Genomic DNA, 15411 nt, shown 5'->3' with positions numbered 1-15411 from the left:
CAGGTAGCAACGTTGAGCAGGGAGAGGCGGGATCATTTTGGGCGTGCGTAAATCGTCACTCCCTGGAACGTCAGGCGTTACTAGCGGCTTGGGTGACGTAGTTGCCCCTGGTAACCTGGAGAGTCTTGGCGAGGATGGTGAGTGCTGCTGCGAGTCCGTTAAGCGGCTGTTGTCTTTTTCGGTATTAGAGATGGGGGTGTAGAAGCTTACAGATCGGGATGTTACGGTTTGCGGGGGTTACCGGCCTGTTGTGTTTAGCGAGAGGCTGAGTCCCGGTGATGGTAGAGCTGCGGTTGCTGGGACGCCATGATGCTGAGGAGAAGGGAGGGTAGGAGGATGGCACCGCTGGCAGCTCATCCTGGGCTTGGGTAACTGGCTGTAAGAGGATATTCCTGCTCTTATGGGGATGAGATTAAACCGTGCAAAGCCCTGCAGGCCGGCTGGGGATGACCTGTGTGTGTGCGGGGCTTACATCTCCCCTCTACACCCCCCTGCGTTACATCACCCCCTGACACAATACCGGTTTACTGTACTGGAGAAACCTAGAGCAACAGGTTATAATATAAAACTACAGCGTCAGAGGCTTAAGATGTAAAGAGGTTAATTTTACTGAGAGTGTAGTCAATAAGTGGAACAGCCTCCCAGCAGAACTGGTACAGGCTGATATAGTGGGGGAATACACATATATCAGTGTTTTTGTAGCAATATGCGTTTTTTATGCATCAGCCAAATAGCTTGTTTTGAAATTCATTATATTTCCATTGCACTCAAATTTCAGGCCTGTGGTGGCCAGATGGCTCGTTTCATTAATGACGTATTAAGCAAATGCATCGTGCAGGGCAGCAGCCGTTTACACGCCATCTTCAGTGAACGGAGAAATCTGGTTACCCTCGTTTTAGGGTAGGAACAGAGAATGTGATGGCAGATAAGACCCTTTCGGCCCACCTAGTCTGCACGCTATTCAGGAGCTATAGGTCTATCCCATCTATGTTTAAATTCCCTCACTGTGTTAACATCTGCCACCTCTGCTGGGATGCTATTCCACATACCTACTACTCTCTCAGTGAGGCTTCTTTACACTGCAGCTAAGTCTCTAGCCACCTAGTTTTATGTACATATAATATGATAAAATGCATCTTTACGCACCTGTATAAGGCACTCACTCGTTAACATAATTATGATAGGAGTAAAAGTTTAACAAGTCTGTGGTTTGTGCCGTTTCTGCACCTTGGGATTTAGTTTAACCCCTCCCGCCCAAGAAATGATGGGAGTTACTGCGAGATGTGGGGTTGTCGGGATTCTTGTGTTACCTGGTAACATTGCGGTGTGTTTGGTAAGCGGCCGGAAACAATACAGATAATTATCTGGTGGAATCCCGCGTGGGATCGGCATTCGGCTCCTGATTCTGACGAGACAGGCGGCTGATTAAGGTCCTTTACGGGAGGAGAACGGACGGACTGGACGATAGATCTGATCTGCTTTCACATTGTATGTTTCTATATGTCAAGCGAGAGGAGAGTGGGACAAGGAAACCAAGACTCCCTAGAATATTACGCCGGGGTGTGTTATAGAGGTGAAATATGTAAAGTTGATGTCCTCCTATTCCGCAGCGTCACCATAGCGATAAGCAACCGAAGCATCAATCATAAAAGTGGCGGGTCGCTCGATAGGTGCCATCGTTCTCGGTGAACGTAGACCTGCTGGGTATGGCTGGACCACCCAAAGGCAGTATGGCTCCCACGAGGCGTCTCGCCGGACCTGGCACCACTATAAGCGTCCAATTCTGTTATCGTCTAAATAGCGGTTAGATTATGAGAATAATAATTATTAATAATAAAATAGTGATCGCTGTAGCCCTGCTTCTGGTTCCAGTGGGCAGGCGGCTCGGTAGGCTCGTTCGATACAGTTCAACAGGTTTATTTTTTCGGTTCGGTGGTTACTGACAAAATGAGGCTAATTAAGCGCCTGGAAGAGACTTCTCCGCGGACGTATAGCAGATCTCATCGGCCTTTAAGAATAAAAACAGAATCGGCATATTCTGAATAAACCCCCCCCCGCCCCCCCGGCAGATCGTCTTATATGTGAAATGATGAGGGTTGTGTTATTATTGTGTAACCATCACAGCTCCAATATAATGGGGATTTAAATACAACGTAACAAGATATTACAGTCCTTAAATACCGCATTCTGTATGTAATGGAGGTGTTTGCCCCTGAAACGGTTAACCGCGGGCGCTCGCCGCTTTACGCAACATATGGCAGTTCCACGCCAACTAAACAGCTGATCTGCTTGTTAAACCGTCTCAAAGTACTTAGTGCGTTTCTCCGTCACGTGTAGCGCTTCCTAAAATTAAGCTTACAATAGTAGCCCACCCTGTTTTTCATACACCTTTGATTTTAGATCTTTTTTCCTTAATGAGTTGATATTTTATATCGATATAACCAGTTCTATTTAAAAATAAAGCATTAAACATTTTGCATTTCTTTTTCTTGTTGAATGTATTTATATGTTCTGTATTTTTTCCCTATTTTTTTTATTCCATTTACATTGCATTATTTTTTTTGTATGTTTTTCTTGGGCAAACGCTTAATTGAGCTCCAGCACAAGCTATAATTTCCCTGTGAATTAGAAAATTAGAAGGCTTTGCGGGTGGAGGGTTTACGGTTGAGCGCCGCTGTCCGTCTACTGCAGGCATGCAAAAAAACGGGAGGAAAACTTGGTCGGTTTGCTTGATTTTAGTAAGCCTTTTTTTCAGCCGCTTCCCAAACACGATAGAAATAACATCAGACGATTATCCCAGCCGTGCCCCACCGTTTGGCATTCATCTAGTCCATGGATGTTTCTGGTTAAATTTTTAACATCATGGGTGCAAAAAGCTTTTTATGTTTGCAGTATGGGGGGGGGGCATAAATTCTAATTCGTTAAGAATTGGGAATGAATTATATATCGCGCATTAAGCCTACTATCAGGAGCTATATTTGTGATCTTTATGTTTTGTTTTATTTTTCATGACAGCTACGTGTATTTTGTGTATTTTTTATGGGTCTTTGTGTCTTTATAATCATGTTCATGTTTTGTTTACTTTTTTATTTTTTTTTAAGGGTTTGCTGTCTATTTTGCGTAAGTTGAAAAGCGCTCCCGACCAGGAGGTGCGGATCCTTCTCCTGGGTCTTGACAATGCTGGGAAGACGACGTTGCTGAAACAGCTCGCTTCAGAAGATATCAGCCACATCACCCCGACGCAGGTGCGTGAGATATGACCCCATGTACAGACGAGGAGCCACTAACCCCAACTCCTTGTGCTTAAAAAAAAAAAAAAAAAAAAAAAAAATGTATTTATTCTCCTTTAAAGAAGCAGAAATGTCTCGATTTATCTTCTGGCTGCTACTATTGAGACACATTGTGTGCAAAGTTTATGCGGAGCAAGAAGAACAACTTGTGGGTGAAATGTCTTCTTATGTGTTTGCATGGTGGCGAGAAAAGGAAGATTTTTTTTTTTTTTAGCTATAATGTTCACATATGCCTGTACTTTTGACAAATCCGGTATATTGGATAAGCTTTGTTTGAGTGGCGAATCTTAAGCATGCACATGTTAATTTTTTTTGTGATTAATTGCATTTAAATTATATATATATTATTGGGGATGCCAATATCCCTAATAATGGGAGTTGTATTTAAAAAGTGATCATTTGAAACATGATTTTGTTACCGTAGCAACCAGTGATGCTGACTGGATCGTTCATTTGGTTGCCATTGTATAAAGACCACTTTGAACCAGAATAGGATACCCCTTGATATTCCCATCCGTACCGGAACTGAACCAAAGATCTAATCACACAAAGAGCCTAGAGATCGTAGACCGATCCGTTATACTGTGTGGAGTCTTCGGTCATCTTGTAAGTCGTTTCTTCTGTTGACTCCCAGGGATTTAACATAAAGAGCGTACAGTCTCAAGGATTCAAACTCAACGTCTGGGACATTGGAGGACAGAGGAAAATCCGGCCGTACTGGAGGAACTACTTCGAAAATACAGATGTACTCGTGAGTATTTTCTTGTTTATGGTGATAAAATATAACATACAAGTTGGTTTCTTCAATCAGAGTCAACTTTAAGACTTTGTACTCTTACATACCCGATAGCAAACTGTGGCCTGGTAGAACTTTGTTCCTCCCAGGCCTTGGTAGTTGGGTAATAACATCAGTTAACAGCCCAATATCCGCAGCCTGGTCCCCAACCTCGTTCCCTGGGCGTTCTCTCGTGAACTATGGGTGACAACCCTCGATCATGTTACCGCTATTTAACAACCCTTTTATTCTCTCTCTCTTATTACATGGGCTTTGCATTGAATACCTGGATTTCTGATGACATATTGGAGGCAAATAGCTTGGTTAGATAGACCCTAACCCAAACGCTCTCACTACAAGCTGTCAGTCCAGCTGTGTCAATTCCCTCTTTTGTACCCGTGTTTGATTAATTGGGGTAATGCACTTTATTATTATTAATAATAATATGGTTTTAATGTTTTTTGCAGATATACGTGATCGACAGTGCTGACAGAAAGAGATTTGAGGAAACGGGGCAGGTTAGTTTACTTCCAGACTACTGTTCCATTTTCAACTATATAGACTGATTAAGTGATTTCTTTTAATTTTAAATGCATATTTTGGTATCTTTATGGTAACTCTTCTAAAGTTTTTTATAATTCAAGTAGAAATGAGGAAGGTCGGATAAAGACTCCTTTTCATGTGGCTTGGATATTAGATGAAAGCAGCTGAGGATAATAGTAGTTACCTTGGTTAATAACCAAAATTAGCATCTATGCAAATTGAGACTTTATACCAGCTACACAGTGGGTTGTTACAAATTGGGGGCTACCCAGATGTTTTACCCGCTTCTGCCGTAAGGGTTCCATGAACAGGGGTCCCTGTCTGCGCTTCCATTCACTGTTAGGGGTCTCGTACTCGTATATATACACACACACACACACCTCCTTGTGTATTGTTCTATAAGTAATAACTTTGATTTTGCTCCACTTGAAGGAATTGGCAGAACTTTTGGACGAGGAGAAGCTTAGTGGCGTCCCGGTGCTGATATTCGCTAATAAGCAGGATTTATTGACTGCTGCTCCAGCTTCCGAAATCGCTGAAGGCCTAAATCTGCACACAATCCGGGACCGAGTCTGGCAGATTCAGTCGTGTTCAGCCCTCTCCGGAGAGGGAGTCCAAGTAAGTGACAGGACGTATAGGGTGGTTTATAATAATGGTTGGCACATTGCCACGCTTTGCCACTCATTTCCCGATCCTCCTCATCCAACGGCTTTTTCAATTTTCGTTTCATATCTGGTACAAGAAACGGAGGAAAGACGCTTTGCTGTTTCCTTGTTGCATAAACTAAACAATCCTGCAAATGCAACAATATTTTGCAGCCTCTTTTTTACTAAATAATTGCTAAATATCTAACTTATTTAGAATACAATCTGTTTCTGTATACATTGTGCCTAAAAAATAAGTAGCGTTTGATTTTGTAATACTTAAAGTGTGCGGTGCTGTATTTGACACTTTTTGTTAGAAACATCGTTCCTAATACTCTTCCCCAAAATTATTTATTTTAGTAAAAGTTTACCTTGTTGTCGTTTTGTTCTGGAAGCCATTTATTGTCAGAGACCTATAGGTTGCTGCACTAGAAGCTGAAAGTTTTTTTTTTTTTTTTTTTTTTTTTTTTTTGTCATTACAAATTTGGAGGAAACAATGAAAATGAACGGTTTCCCAAAATATTTATTTGTAAATATCTTAATGTGTGTCCAGTTTTGTACGGCCTCCAATAATATTTACTGCATATAAAGCAGTGCATATGTTTTTAAGACGTTGGGAACTTTTCTCATGCAAAATAGTCCCAAATATGGATTTATGTGAAAATACGACCGCACGCTCCTTTATAGTGTTTCCTCAACATACTAGAGAGTACAACTAATGTGTTTTGTGTGGAGCAGGACCTTCTAAGTACCAAGCTTTATATAGGTGTATCATTAGAAGCAGAGATAATCTGGAATATAACATTTCTTTATGTTTAAGTGACATCTATGGAGGATCTGGATCTAGGTAACTGCCGCCAGATTCATTATTACTGCTTTAGCTGCATTGATTGGTGTGATGAATTTTGACACATATGTAATATATATTTTTTTTTCTTAACGCTGAGTTCTGGTTACTTTTGCAGCTTACATTTTTATTATGACTTTCAAAGAAATAAATCCTAAAAGGATTTGGTTTAGGTATGGAAATTTCTTGGGAAGGTGGGATTAAAGAATTTTCATCTGAATTTGGGCCGTTTCAATCCCTGACTTGGATTGTCCTCCGCGGCGATCGTGTTTTGCGAGATAAGATATAAGTAGAGCTGTTGGTTTCCATGTACAGGTTTTGTGAAAATTCCCTTTAAATTAATTTAAGGTCGGCAGCAGCAGCAGGTTGAATGCGGTTGTCCGCGCTTTCAGTCGTTACAGACGGGGTTCTTGGTCCTCCCTCTTTTCTAACTGCCCCACAGGCCTGTATGGTTAGGAGGGTCGGCATCCCTGCCACATTCTTTGATCCGTCCGTTTCTAGCGAGAAAGGCAGCTCCTTCCCCTCCGGGTCCTGGAGGTGTCTTCGGGTGGCGCGTTGCCCCCGTGTCGCTGCGCGTTGCCCCCGTGTCGCTGCGCGTTGCCCCCGTGTCGCTGCGCGTTGCCCCCGTGTCGCTGCGCGTGTAGATCGATGCACCACTAGGAGGACACAAAGAGCAGCCTTTACCGGTTTACATCGACACCGCGCGACCCTTTGTAATTCCCAAGGAACTTCCGATCTGCAGCACATAAGATAATCCTCCTCCTTTTGTGCAGGAAAAACAGCAGCCTTTCCTCTTCTTTTATTGTATTTATATATATGTATATAATGTTCTTTCCAGTATCTTCCCATCCATCGACTCCGTAGCCTTTTGTTTGGAGACGCTGGAGCGATTTGCTTTTCAATTTGTTAACTTAGATCTATGCAGGTTTGGAAATCTAATTCTTGCTGGTGATCTCCTTGGAAATTTATTACGGCCCAACCGGTATTTTGTTTCTAAATGTTACTACATGCAGATTCTGCTCTGTGTTTAATTAAAAGTGGCAAGTTCCTGCATGTTGCCCCAAAATTCCCTCTTTGTAAAAGAAATATTGCTGATAATAATAATATACTTCTGTCTGATTAGCCATGCAGAGTAGAGTTAATTTGTGCTTTTGGATGAAAGCCGTGGCTGATATTCTATGCCTGTCCTGGTTTATAGTAGCCTTGGTTAACTTAAGTAATAATGTGCTGGTACTCGGTCGCATTATTATAACCCTAGAGGTGCATTTTCTGCACAGTTTAGGTGATCTAGCGGTGTTTTTCTTGTCTGTTCCAATATTGCTTATTCCGCAGTTTTTTTTTCCTCGCGTTTCTACCTTTCGTTTGCCCGCTGTGCCTCTGGAAACATAGATAATGCATCCTTGTCATAATATTCATTTTTCTGCATTTTTTGCATGTATTTATGCAGAGAGTCATCGCATGTTTATTCTTTGGCTTTCCTGCACAGTGTATGGAGCAAATGTATCGGACAGGACTGGTTGTCATTAGATCTTCGCCTCTTTAAGCTGCCTCAGCTGTTCTGGGTCATCCTATAAACCCACATACAAAATTAATGAGGTATATCGTGTCTCGTGTTTAGTACGATGGCTCATGTGATACCTTTTTGCTGGATATCAGACTACAAAACCACGCGATGACTTCATTCCAGAGGCGCACTTGATCCTTTTTTCTATACTTTCTATACTGGACCGCTGTCGAGCAATAAACGTGAAAACACATTTTATTGATTCTTGATTAGAACGCTGGGTATTGGGAAACGGAGGCTTTCTTATTTATTTACAGGAGATGATTCTGACATCACCAGATTACGAATCGCATTTCTTTACGCGTTGCTTCACGAAATGAAAACTGTTTTATTTTTAAATGTGAAATAGCTTGGAAGCGGTTCAGCAGCGGCACAAATTGCTCCATTGTTTATACTAATCGTGGCTAATAAAATATTGGGCACGTCTAGGTTTTATTTTAGACCAGGTCATCTGGCAGACATCACTTACCTGTCATAAGGCATAGGTGGGCTTTAGTTGTGTTCTCCCAATATGAGGTCACCAGGAGTGAAGACCTGGGAAAATACCCAACCATGCGTACTTTCACTCAAACTCATTTTTCTTGTTTTTCTAAGGACGGTATGAACTGGGTCTGCAAGAACGTCAATGCAAAGAAGAAATGATTCTGCGCGTAGGACGAGGCAAGGAGCTGAGCGACTGATAGTATGATGGCGTAACAGAAGGATGCTGCTTTATGACCAAAATTGTTTTCACCTGTATTTTTAAGGGACTCAAAGGTCAACGCAATTTTTTTTTTCTTTTCAATCCCCCCCCCCCCAAAATAAATTCTGGATATATCTCAGAAAAAAGGCTTTATGTCCTGGCCTGTAGTAGTTCACTTATAGCATGTCTAAATGGTATTTCTTCTCTCCTGCCTAACCAGCATTTATGTAATATTTTCAGTGGCAGACATTATTAAATGTAATGTTTGATGTCTTAGACTCTAGCATAATGAAAGATCTACTGTAGCTTCAGACTATTGTGTTCTTTAGGAGCCTTTGTGCCATTCTTATGGCATCAGTGGGTTGCTTCTGTATCTTGTCCTTTAAAAGCTGTTCCCCGTTCATGCCGGGGGGCGTCTATTTCCTCTAGAATGGGGTTTTTCGGCTCTCAAATACCCTCGACGGCATGTGTTTGGTTCTCCTTCACTAAGTCCCGGTGGATCAAAGGTTGTCTGTCTTTCGGACCTGCAGTAGTTGAAGAACCCCACCTGAGCTCGTAATATCCGCTCACTTTGATGAAAGAGTTTTGGAACATCTGATGTCGACCATTTCCCGACCCCCCCCCCCCCGACACATCTATCTTGCGCATGTCAAATATAATCTAATTGATGTTTATATACAGAACAGGAATTGTCTTTCAAACTCCGGTACATTTCTGTAGGCTGCTTACAGGCGCAGAGAACCCCAACTTTATATCATTGTTTTCCTGTTTAGAAATCTTGCAAATAATGTGATATTTAAGAATTTTAGGCAAAAAAATACTTGTTTCTTAAAATAAACCGAATGAAACCTAGACAGTCTGTAGCTTCATCTGCAATCTTTTCTTCTTGGTTTTAATGTGTTAACGTGATGCTCCTGCATCTGAAATGTCCAGGAATCGGACCAGAAATGATCACGTTTTTACTGCAATGTTTTATTTATATGTCTTATATTGGATGTCGAGGATCAAATTTGCTGTAAACCTTAATGAACGGAAGGGTTGCACAGACATTCTTAAATAAAAACTTTCACGTACTGGAATCCAGTGCCGTTTGTCCAGATGTAATGGGAGGATTTACTATTTTTTAAACGGCTGTCGGGGTAAAACTTTGCAAGTTGTCCAAGTGATATTCAATGACATTAAGCTCATGCAACTATTATTATTTATTATTATTATTATTATTATTACCAACAAATCAAATAACTGGTTATATATATACTTATATATAATAATAATAATGGCCCTACAGTGGCAATCTATTGTTTGTGTTTCATGGGATCCCCTAACATGAGGAAAGGTTGCTTTTATTATTTGTTTTATATATCTCCAACATGTTTCGCAGCGCCGTACATATAAGGTCTATACGCTAAGGAGAAAGCTTAGGAATACTCTCCCTTGCTTCACTTCATCATGAAGGGCCAGCGTTGGTAGGTTTCTCCGTGGAGAAGTCCGCGCTCCCTGTTGAATGCACTGATTTAACTGTACGTTATACGTGGCAGCCCAGCTCTTCTTGCGGCAGAAACTCACCCTTAAACCCTCGTGTCATTTATCCCTTTGTAAATTACCCCAACCCAATGCAGCAGTCACACAGAACCCTGAAGACTTCATAAACCTTCAGTGTTAATAATTTAGTTGTAGGAGTTTTTGCTCGCCAGCCTCATCACCTTTTAATAAATCCATTGCGTGGTTTTGATCATTGCTCTCTGTATTGACCTTTCATATTGATTAAAACACAAGTTCTTACCGTTTGTTCCTCTGCTTAACATATACAGAAAATAAAAGGTGGTCTCACACCGGCTGATTGGTTTGGACGCGTTCTTTAGAGATTGCGTTCCAAAACACTCTTCTATATCAGATCAAACTCTTAAGTCTGTGTGATTGGCAGGACCCCAAAGCCATGTTTGTTCCCGGCTATGGATTCCTTCTGTTAAGGTCTGCTAGGGATAAGAGATAAATGAACAGCGCTTCAGATATTTTCCTGATTTCTCTACAAATCGCCTTTTTCTGACACGTGGTTTACTTACCCCCGGTCAGCTCCTTTCATAGATGACTGCATTTCTATAGCTTACTAGTAAAGGGGGTAGAATAGATTTTGGGGTTTATTCTCTAAAGCATGAGTTGGCCGAAGCGTTTGTGTGAGTTTCAAGGATTATTTAATTATGCATTAGGCCCACCAATCTATTCTGACCTAGGGATGAGGGTCCAGGGAAAGGCAGCCCTCTCTGCCCCAATACTGGGGGGCAGATCACCCTGGGGGCAATTGGTGCACCTCTTGCTCTGTGGTCTGCTTGTGCCTGGCTGTGGCACTCTTTCCCCCACACGGAGGGCAAGTGCTGCGAGTCCCTGTTATAGCTATGTCCTAGAGGGCAGCTTGGCCAGTCCCAGAGCAGTGACCCCATAAATACCCCACCGATAGGGCAACCAAGCTCTTCTTGTTGCAGATGCTCGCTGAAGTTGGGGTATTACTAATCCCGAAGTCTGTAAATTGAAACATAAAACTTCCTACCAACTCCCGCTTTAGCGAATGAACCCCGCAGATTTTATGGCTACAAGGAAACTATAAAGGTGACACTTATTTTTTCTTTCTATTGACAACATTTACACCGCTGGATACCGGAAATCACAAGGTAACAATCAAATCGGATTTCTGAGAAACCTGGATTCGCTTTCGTATCTCATTCGTGTAAAGCATTGGATGAGAAAGTATTTTGTTGGCACGTGAACACCCCGAGGGTTATTCTGCGTGCCTTCGCAGTAATAAATTGCTTTCGCTCTCCGCCGTGGCATACGCTGGCCTGGTGCTATTTACAGTAGAACGCTGTAATTTATAACCGCTCTGTATGTGACCTTGTGTACGTTACAGACAGAGAACCGCAGACATGCTGGATCTGAAACGCGCTACTTTAAATCCTGTGATGGAGTGGGTGGTTTTGAAAGGCATATTGTTTTAAAGCAGTGAGGCTGAACTATATCTGCCAGAGTCTGGATTCATGGCACATGTCTCTTGTCTCTTATATCATAGGCGTAAAGCCAATCTCTGCCACCCATGCGTGGATACAAAGCCCCTTCTCGTATTTTTGCCTTTCGTGTGAAATCCTTATTCTCGGTTGTTAAAGGGACCCATACCTCCCAGTTGTTCCGATTGTCACCAAAGGGCCGGTAATAAGGCAATGACTGAAGCGTCCACAACAACAGATATAAACAGCGAATCCACAGAGCATCACTTCTATAAAGTCCCTCTGGACAGGTATAATAATAACGAGACTTAGTCTTCCGCTATATGTTTTGCATATTTTTATTTATGTGTATCATATATATATATATATATATATATATATATATATATATTTTAATGTGTTTTGTATATACGTGTATGTATGTACTTAATAGTTATGTATACACTGTCATATGCATAGCGTGTGTATATTCAATCTGCACTCCTTCTTTTATTCTGCACAATACCGTGTGATATGTAATAGAGCCAGCGCCAACTGTCTATAATAACTGTTGCAGGTCATGTGACCGCGCCAACCGCCATAGGTAAAGCAGGTGACGAACCACATCAATCAGAGGCAGGCTTCTAGAGAAACCTAGAATTTGCTCACCTAGAACCCATTTTATCACACAATGATACTGCCCAGCTAGCTGACACCGGATTAAACCACCAGGGCCCCTATGCACACGCTTTGCATACGCACACATACACGTAAAAATCACCCTACCTTTCAAGAATGACTCCTCTATGGATCCAACGCGGTGACCCCGCTGAGCACATACATCCCAACTAGTCATTCAACAGGTGGTGGTGCGCCTGCACGTTACCAGCTAGAGCACCAGGGCCCCTAGGCTCACGCCTAGTGTGCCAAATGGATAATCTGCCATAGGCTGACGCAGTCTTTCTAATTCACGGCTCTAGATCTCCAACCTCTTCTATACCTTGCGTTTTACCTGCCCCCATTCCCAATAGACGGCGAGCTTGCAAGCTATGCCCTAAACTTATGTTATTTGCCATAACCTAACATATTATTCTTTCAATAAGTAAAGTTATTTGCAGTTGTTTATCCCCTTCATGACCAGTGACGTACTAGGTATGTCACAAAAAAACTGGTTCTATCTGTGTGCGAGCAGATGGCTGATGAAGTGTATGACCACCATCAGTCCTGAATAAGCAGGGATAGTCTGAAAACCTAATATTAACAAAATAATTTTAAGGGTGTAATAGGTAGTTTTTTCCCTCCCGAAAACCCAGTCAATTGACTTTAGAACTGTGTGTGCAGTAAATCAAAATTTGCGAATGAATGAGAAACTAAATTAAATAAGAAAGAAATAGTGTGTCTATTTACATTTTATTCCTTTGTGTTGATGTAAAATTTTATATACTGATTCACAATGTTCTGTAGAGTTCTTTTCTTGCGAAGCTGCTATTAGTTTTTTTTACACCATATATTACTCTTTATTGTAAATATATGAAGTGATTATTCCAATGAAACAAAAAAGGATTGCAGAGAAAAGAATAGGAAAGCAAAAATCCTATTTCAAAGATATTTTCTTAGTGAAGTGCCTGGAATATGTATTTTTTTTCCTTTCTAATGAACAAAATCAAAATCCACATCAAAGCCTGAGTTTGGGGTAATAGATGGCCTGAGGTTTTACTGGTTGTGTGTAAATTTGCCTGTAGGATGAATGCCAAGAGTTTTGGGCCAGGACAACAGACTTTTTGATAACTATAACCACTAAATACACAACTGAAGCTGTCGTTCTTCAGAGACACTCTATTAAAGTCAACTATTCCAAAATAACAACCTAGTGATAGTCCTAAAATGTACGATACATCAAACTCCTCGACTGTCTCGAATTGCAAAAGGATATTCTGGTTTTAAGGGGATTTTTGGGTTTAGTTGCTGGTTGGTTTGTATAGTCAGTAGGGTACTTAGTGTTGTGTGTTTGGTGGGTAGTGTTAGGGGAGCTCGAAGTGGGGGAGTCCTATTGCTCGCTGGTCTCCACGGTAGAATTTCGGGGACACCGGCCGGGAAACAACGTGCCGCATGCAGAAGGAAGGGGAAACGGGAGGCAGCTCTCGCGTTGACACAGGAGGAAACTGCAGATGACTGATTATTTTGTTGTAGAAGTTATTGTTGTTATATTTATTTAATTTAAAAAAAAATTAAGTAGGAAAGGAGATGTAGCTTTGTGCTTTTGCCGCCTGTCTGGATGGATGACGCTGGCTTCCGTACTAGCATGATGTCATCAACTGGGCAGAGCTGGCAGGTACATTAAAAGACAGTTGTTTCTCTTGTTAACAGTTAGCAGACAGCATAATAAAAAGCATCGGTTACATCCTGGATGGTCGTTGCATTCAGGACATAACACACATGCTTAATAACACACACTCCCTCATGCACACACACTTACACATTCATGCACTTACACATACACATTCCTGCTCTCTCTCTCTCTCTCTCTCTCTCTCTCTCTCACATACACACACATTCATGCTCACACTCCTCATACACACACACACACGTACATACACTCTCAGTCTAACATACAAACAGACTCCGTCCCTCACTCATTGAAGTGCTCCACTTTATTACTGACCCAGTTGGTATGGAGGTGGAGGGTAATTACCCCTATAGCTTGAGAAAACCTTTTTTTTCATTTGCAGTCCCCAAGAAATATGAAATAACATTGTAATTGTGTCTGTTAATATTTTTTTGTTCCAATATGTAAGGATATAATTGTTGCCTTTTTAAGGTATTTACTTTATCTTCCAACACAGCTCCACTCGAAAGTGAATTCAACAGAAGCAGAAAGAAATACCGAAGGAAAAATGTTCTGTTCTCTTAAGGGATCACCGCATGCTATTTCTCAGCTCTGTAATTGAAAAATCCCCCTAGAGGTATTTATTGATCATGAATACATATTGCATTCCTCCCTTAAGCACTTTTCCCCAAAAAAATATGTTTAATCATTGTGAATTATTTAATTGCCCAACGATGATGACCATCTTATAAGGAAATACTGTTCTGATGGTGCCAATGAGACATCTAGATTCCACCAGCTGCCAAGGAATGTAATGGCGACGTTCCCAAAATAAAATGCCCTTTCCCTCTCCCTCTCCTTCCCCTTTCCCTCCCCTTTCCCTCTCCTTCCCCCTTTCCCTCTCCTTCCCCTTTCCCTCCCCTTTCCCTCTCCTTCCCCTTTCCCTTTCCCTCCCCTTTCCCTCTCCTTCCCCTTTCCCTTTCCCTCCCCTTTCCCTCTCCTTCCCCTTTCCCTCCCCTTTCCCTCTCCTTCCCCTTTCCCTCCCCTTTCCCTCTCCTTCCCCTTTCCCTCCCCTTTCCCTCTCCTTCCCCTTTCCCTCCCCTTTCCCTCTCCCTTTCATTTTTCTCTCTCTTCATTCTAGATTTTTTTTATCTTACATCTATTTTTTCTCATCAGCAACCGAGACAATGTTTGGAGAATGGTCCATTCGGATCTACTGTTGTTCGGAATTCTGTCTCTTAACCAGTTTTCTACTCAAAGGAAATAACCTTTTCTAGGACAACGTCCGATTATTCTTTCTTAATACTTTTCTTATACCTTTTATGAGACTTAGTTATATATCTATGCAAAAATCACCATTCTGCATAAAAAAATGCATCCTAACGTTCTGGGGAAACAATTAGTTCCTTTATTTTCTGATCCGTATAATCTGGGCCAGAAGAATCCCATCTTGGACCTTTTCCACGGATGTGACATTGGCCTAATTTCTCGTTCCTTTGTAGCAAATAAACTGCTTTTGCTTTTACAAGCGACGTCGCAGGCTGCTGAGCCACTAAAACCACAAAGTCGGAGTAGCTGTTCTAATATATCAATGTTTTCTCCAGTATGGTCGCTGATTTTGCGACCTTCCTCCTATTTCAGACACCAAGAGCTCTTTTTGGAACGGCTAAATCTCTGTGCGACCCCCATCCCTGTATCTCATCCATTAAAGGGACCTTTTAAAGTCCCAGACAGCCTTACCAAAGAAGAATACATAAAAAAGTAC

General features: G+C 41.7%; 1 protein-coding gene across 1 annotated transcript; it reads left to right on the top strand.

The window, feature by feature from the left end:
- The first annotated feature begins 42 nt into the window (after positions 1–42).
- Positions 43–8444, top strand: ARL3 (ADP ribosylation factor like GTPase 3). Its single transcript, XM_053450420.1, has 6 exons — positions 43–137; positions 3102–3245; positions 3925–4041; positions 4533–4583; positions 5041–5226; positions 8258–8444. The coding sequence occupies exons 1-6, from the start codon at positions 135–137 to the stop codon at positions 8303–8305; spliced, it is 549 nt and encodes a 182-aa protein (XP_053306395.1). The 5' UTR covers positions 43–134; the 3' UTR covers positions 8306–8444.
- The last annotated feature ends 6967 nt before the right edge of the window (positions 8445–15411 follow it).

The sequence above is a fragment of the Spea bombifrons genome, chromosome 11, assembly GCF_027358695.1.
Source record: "Spea bombifrons isolate aSpeBom1 chromosome 11, aSpeBom1.2.pri, whole genome shotgun sequence".
NCBI lineage: Eukaryota > Metazoa > Chordata > Amphibia > Anura > Pelobatidae > Spea > Spea bombifrons.
Note: the sequence above shows the minus strand (reverse complement) of the source record. Positions and strands in the feature narration are given on the sequence as shown.